The following is a 6,481-nucleotide window of genomic DNA, read 5'->3' as shown; positions in this document are numbered from 1 at the left end:
AAGTGCAACAGAGCACTGCCTGTGGGTATGATGCAATCTGCTCCCAACGTATATCCCCAAAGGAACAATCTGTCCTCAACAGAAATCAGAGCATCCCCAACACTTAAAGAGCAGACATTCATACATGTGGATGAAGCAGAACCAGAGACACCTGAGCTTGACTGAAAGAAGGAGAAAGACGCACTATGCTTAGAGCAGGAGTTTTCAAGAGAAGTGTGAAAAAAACCACACCCCTGACATCCTCCTTGGACAGATACAGCAGGACACGTGTGTTTCTCATTGTGAAGATAATCTTTATTTGATTTTCATCACCTTTCAATGAAAGAGTGGATCCTGTCAGCACTACGCAAAAAACTTGCAAATATATCTTAAGAGCATTAATTTCTTTTTAAATGAAAGAAAGTGAAGAAAGTTTGTGTTAGGAGAGGGTATAATAGAAGCTTGGTTAAATGTAAGCAGGTTTCTATCAAGAAAAACAGCACCATTCCTCCATTAAACCAGCAATAAAAACATACCATTTTGAATGTTCTTAAGATAGTTGTTCATAAAAGAGAAGCTGGTTAGTCCTTTTCTTCTTTTTAGTGACCAAATCAATGTGCTGTGTGTTTAACCATCCTGGCAAGACGTGAGTCAAGGGAGTGAGAAGCATACTGCTAACTCTGTGCTCAAAGGAGTTTCCTGGGGAGGAATACCAGCCCTGTTTTCCCGAAGGTAGAGGGACATACAACATTTTCAGATGCAATTAACACAAGACCTGTGGAGGTCGTGGCTTTGGCCCATTGAGTCTGGGTAGCTGACCTAACTTCAGTCCTCTTGGGTTCTTTCTCTGGTCTAGGCTGCCTTAGCGCTGACGATCTGGCAGGACCGTAGTCACTGGGATTGGGTATTCCAAGGCGTTGCAGTCGTCTGACAGGAATACCAAATCCTGCAAAAGATGTGCAATGAGAGGAAGGTTACGGAAGATGGCCGTGGAGTCCATATGCAACTACAGGGCTCTTGATTGTCCTCAAAGGCCATTCAGTTGTTCCCCTATGTGTGAAAACTTCCCATCCCTACTCTCCCAAAAAGAAGAGCTAGTCACGTCTTACTTCACATTCCAATAGAATTTCATGATTTTTAAAATTATTATCACTTATGGAATTCATGCATCCATTGGTTGACCAGAGGGATAGATGGTGAAGGAAGGAATGAATGGGTGAAGGAGGGAATGAATGAATGAACCTTAGTTGCTGAGCAGCACCCTGGGCCAGGCATAGGAATAACCATGAAGAGCAGGCCAGCCCTCACTTCCTTCAATACCACTACTCATCACACTGGATAGTAATTGTATCAGCTTCCTATCTTCCCCCACAAACCAAGGGGAGCATGAAGGAGGAGAAAACTGGGTGTGGGCATGGGGGGAAATGCATAATGCAGTTTTCATATAGGAACAAAGGAATTATAACTTAAGAGCTAATTACTACAGTTTTCAGAGGCGCTTACTCTGGGCCAGGCATGGTGCTGGGAATTCTGTATTTGGTCACTTTACTAGGCTTCTTAGGATCAAGGGAGTCACTGCAATGCCCGCACAAGGTAAGGGTGTGATTATTATTATCCATCCAGAGGTCTCGTGAGGTGGGACTATTATGTCTTCAGTTCAGGACTGAGGAAACTGTGCCTCGGAGGAGTGAAGGGGCACTGCTGTGATTTGAATATGGTCCCAAAAGTTTATGTGTTGGAAACTTAATCCCTCTGCCTTTGTACACGAATTAATATAGGCTCTGACTTAATGAATGGATTAGTGAAGGCTATGCTCTTATGAATGGATTAATGTTATTACCTTGGAAGAGGGTTGCTTATTGTAGGAATGGCTTTGTAAAAAAGGAAACTCTTTCTGGCTCTTACCCTCTTGCTGTGTGATGACCTCTGCCATGGTATGATACAGCAAGAAGGCCCTCACCAGATGCCAGCACCATGCTCCTAGACTTCCTTCCAGCCTCCTCCATAAGCTAAACAAACTTCCTTTTAAAAAATAAATTACCCAGCCTGTGGTATTATGTTATAGCAGCAGAAACAGGTTAAGACAGGCACTGTCATTTGGGAAGCGGGGAGATACATACAGACCCAAGCTCAGGGCTCTCTGATGCTGAAGTCTGTGCCCTGCAGTCACATGCCTCTACTTTCCACCTTTTAACTATTGCTGATTTTCTGTCCCTTTCCCCTCTCTTACCAGAATTCTCTTATCAGAGCACACCTGAAGTCCCTCCTGCAGAGTCTCCTGTAACCTGCCCCATTTGGCTCCTGACAGAGTCTACCTGTGTGGCTGGGGTGTGGTCCTGGGGTGTAGCCCCTGCATCAGTGTGCAGCTCATGGAGGAAAGGAGCCTTGTCCTGAACCCCATCACTGAACGAGGCGACCGTGGTTGAGGAAGGGCTTTGTAAACTGAAAGCATCTGCGAAACATCTCTGCTCCTCTTCCTTGTCCCCCTCTCCTCCCAACCCTCCTCTTTGAAAAGCTCAGAAAGTCTTGGCTGATAGCAAGTGGAAGATGGATTTTCAATGGCAACCACTTACTCTCCTGCAGAACGAGTTCATGATGGTGTACAGCTTCCGCGCTTTCTCCTTCAAGGAATCCACCTGGGCCACTTTCCGACATTGGGGCGAGGCCACAAAGTCCCGCAGCTTGTCCAGCACACAGTAATTCTGGGAGCGGGGCAATGTGGAGGGGGGCTTGTGGCAGAAGTCAGTAGCCAGAGGGACAGAGACTGAGTTGCATAAGATCTCTCCCTGACTCTGTGCCACACAGCCAGCAGCAGAGGTCCAGACCCGAGTCCCTCAGCCCCAGACCTCCCTCCCCCAGGGAGAGCCCTCTTACATGTATGTCCAGATACAGCCTGGGCAGGTATCTCACACACGGCTCCTGTGGAAAGGGATACAGGTGCTGGGATGCCCACAGGGGCACACCTGGTCACTAAAGTCTCCCTGCTGGCTATCTCCCCACAGCCAGACCCGCCCAGATCCCGGGGGCTTCCCTGATGCTCCGGCATGCACAGTACTTTCTTGTGCCATGTGTCACATCCTCCAGGAATAGGTGACTGCGCTTCCAGAATTAGACTTTTAGGATGCAACCTTTATATCATTTGCCATGAATTAGGGAGCTGTTTTATACGCACACCCATACAGAAATATATATACACATATATACATAAAAGCGGTCCCATAACTGTAATATAGAAATAGTAATATATAATATAGTAATGTAAGTATATATTACATACACAATGTATATGTACATCTCTAAAACAGTCTATAACTTGTTATATAACAGTTGCATAACTGCATGTAATTATAGATATATATATAATTATATAAGTAAAATATATATAATTATATATATTAGTTATATAGGTGTTCTATAACTAACTAGTTATATAGGTTAGTTATTTATATATAGTTTTATATATATAACTAGTTATATAGGTTATCTATTTATATATAGCTGTATAACTAGTTAGTTATATATATCATGTATATTATATATAACTAGTTATATAGGTTAGTTATATAACACCTATATATATTATAGGTGTTTTATATATATATATATAACTAGCTAGTTGTATAGGTGTTCTATAACTGTATAGTTGTATATAGTGTATAACATAGTAATACAGAAGTGTATATATATGCACACTTCTACATTTCTATATGGGGCTTCCGTTCTTGTGCAGGGCTGGAGGTCAAAAGCCCTCATCCTCTGCCCTCTCAATCTTTCCCATGTGGCCGTAGGCAAGTGCCCCCCTTTAGTTCTCAGTTGTGAAATTAGAAGGTTAGAAGGCATAATCTTTCCACTTTCTTCCCGCTCTGCAGTTCAGAGCCTATGAATTTTTTAAACCTTTTAAAATTAGATTCCTTTAAAAGACAATTGCTATCTATATTTGATGAGAAACTTGTGGGTAAATTGTGGTGAAACTGTATAATAAAGTGTTAAAAATTAACTGATTTGATGGTGTCATTAAAAAGTCGCAAAACTGCTTGTGCTGTTTGATTCAAATTTTGTTTACACACGCACGGACGTATTTGAATATCTATGTGTAGACAGAAGTCTTAAATACCATCCTTCGGAACGCTATAGCGGCAGCTACCTCTAGGTGGTAGAATTATGAGCAAGATTTATTTTCTTCTTTGTACTTTGTACATTTTCTAACTGTTCTACAAAGTATGATACCTTTATAATTAGGAAAAAATACATGTTATTTAACTTTTAAAAAGAAAATACCAAGAAGGTGTGAGGATATTGTAAACCCTAACATCTGAGAAACATGTTTTGTTTGAAACATTTGCAAGTGATTAAAAGACACTTTAAAACTTTATCAAAGCTTTTAATGAAGTTTAATGCATTTTGTGATGGCGAAGCAGGCAGAGGCCTGGATTCTAGTCCCAACAGCCCTCCTGGGACTTCCACTCTGTGACACCCTAGGTCTTTCTCTTAAGATCGTGCTTTCAGCAGCTGGCATCTGTTGAGTACCTGTTCCTGTAGGCTCGGCTCTGTGAGCTGTACCTCTGTTCACGTCTGCCTTTGATTGTCAAAGCTGCTCTAAAGGGAGTGCTGCTATTGTCATTCCATTTTACAGACAAGAAAACTGAGAGCCAGAGGCTGATAATTTGCCGGAATCCCTTAGCAGATGAGGGGTGGAGGCCAGTTCTGTGAGCCACCTTTTAGGACACACTGCTCGCCAGGCTAACAAAAGAAATACACAAGCTTCATTTCTCCGTCCTCCTAACTCTGAGGACTCCAAGGGGAGCTGTTTTTCTACCCCTCCTCCTCCTTTTTTTTTTTTCATTTTACAGCAGATCTTCTGATATTTGCTAGTAACAAAATTTATGATGTCTTTGATTGCTTTTTCTTGTTTCTTTTTTTATATTATTATACTTTAAGTTCTGGGATACATATGCAGAATGTGCAGGTTTTTTACATAGGTATACACGTGCCATGGTCGTTTGCTGCACCCATCAACCCATCAGTCAACTACATTAAGTATTTTGTTTTTTTGAAGAAAGCAAACCACTGGTATCATATTTAATAGGAGGTGAATAAAACACAAATACCCTTGAGATTTACATTTACTTTAAGAAAAGTAGTCTCTCTCTCTCTCTCTCTCTCTCTGTCCTGGGGCACGGGCGGGGAACTCACCGAGGGCCCTGAGACCTGCAGTAGCTGGAAGTCCTGGGTGATCTCCCGGCTCAGGGCCCGCAGGCGTGAGTAGCAGGTCGGGGGAGCAGGCCGCGCGGCGGGGACCCCCGCCAGGAGCAGCAGCAGCAGGGGCAGCGGCCCAGGTGTCCTCATGGTGCCAGGCGCTGGTGCAGCCTCGCCGCTCGCCCCTTTATGCAGGCTGGGGGTGGCCCAGGGCGGCTCCACGCCTCCACTTCCTGTGGGGCCAGCGCAGGCAGCCTTCCAGCCGGGATGGGAGAAGCAGCCAGCACAGGAATCCTTCCAGATGCGAAAGCGCCAGGTTGAGAGGAGGGGCTGCCTGGGGTGGGGGGTGACAGAGGGTGGCTCTGCCTCCCCCACACTTTCAGCAACAAGTTTCTCTCTCTACAGGGACTTTTCCTGAAATGGCAGGAGCAGCAGATGGAGAGGGGTGGGGGACAAGAGGAGAACGGAGGCGGGAGGAGGTGAGGGTCGGAGGAGAGGAGTGGGCAGCCAGGCCTGGGTTTGGATGGCACCATTTGTCAAAATGGATATAGTGCCAGGAGGGAAAGGGACTAGAGGGGGATGACTGGGCATCATTCCCTCCAGGCAGCCTGCAGTGGCGCCGGGGTGCAGGGCTGAAGGGCTGAGGACAGGACACCAATGTCATCGCCCATCAATCGCTAGCCAGGAAGTGAGCCTCGGGCCAGGGCTCCCCCAGCCTCTGAGAAGCTGTGTGTGTCTCTCCGTCTGGAGGACCGGCTCACTCTGTGGCTGTATGTGTGGGGAGTGTGAGTATCTGCATGCTCTTCCACCTCCAGCTCCCAGCCCAGGTCCCCAGGAAGGGTTAGTTCTCAAGAAGTGCGTCTCCCTCGGGGATGCCCTCCCAAGACAGTGGCAGGTAAAGGTTTAGTCTCTCCGCTTAGTGCCCTGGGGGCAAAGCAGGGTCACTCGCTTCTGGCTTTGACCTTGGGCGGATTCCTTCAGTGTTTCCTCCATCTCCTTATCTGTGAGATGAGGATGATAAGAGTGGCTCACTCAAAAGGCCATAGTGCGGAATCCAGGGACACAGCACCACTGAGCAAACCTCATGCCAGGCTCATCGTGTGTTTCCAAGTGATGAGAGCTGACAGCTCCGTCTCTGTTAAATCCAACAAGTGTCTCTGTGAGGTAGGTACCACAGAAAAGAGTCCCATTTTCCAGGTGGGAAAACTGAGGCTCAGAGAGTTCCAGCAACTTGCTGGAGGTCACAAAGCTGGAGGCACATGGAAGCAATAAGGAACTGTCAAAAGAGAAGATTCTTTCTTAACAC

General features: G+C 45.6%; 1 protein-coding gene across 1 annotated transcript; it reads right to left on the bottom strand.

Moving 5' to 3' along the window:
- Positions 1–272: 272 nt before the first annotated feature.
- On the bottom strand, positions 273–5,325 carry CYTL1 (cytokine like 1). Its single transcript, XM_012466989.2, has 5 exons — positions 5,173–5,325; positions 2,854–2,898; positions 2,553–2,681; positions 799–925; positions 273–678 (listed from the first exon to the last, which is right to left on the bottom strand). The coding sequence occupies exons 1-4, from the start codon at positions 5,323–5,325 to the stop codon at positions 842–844; spliced, it is 411 nt and encodes a 136-aa protein (XP_012322412.1). The 3' UTR covers positions 273–678; positions 799–841.
- Between the last annotated feature and the right edge of the window lie 1,156 nt (positions 5,326–6,481).

This window comes from Aotus nancymaae, unplaced genomic scaffold (genome assembly GCF_030222135.1).
Source record: "Aotus nancymaae isolate 86718 unplaced genomic scaffold, 86718_ANA_hifiasm-v0.15.2.pri h1tg000006l, whole genome shotgun sequence".
Taxonomy (NCBI): Eukaryota; Metazoa; Chordata; class Mammalia; order Primates; family Aotidae; genus Aotus; species Aotus nancymaae.
The sequence above is the reverse complement of the archived record's forward strand: the minus strand, read 5'-3'. Positions and strand labels throughout refer to the sequence as shown.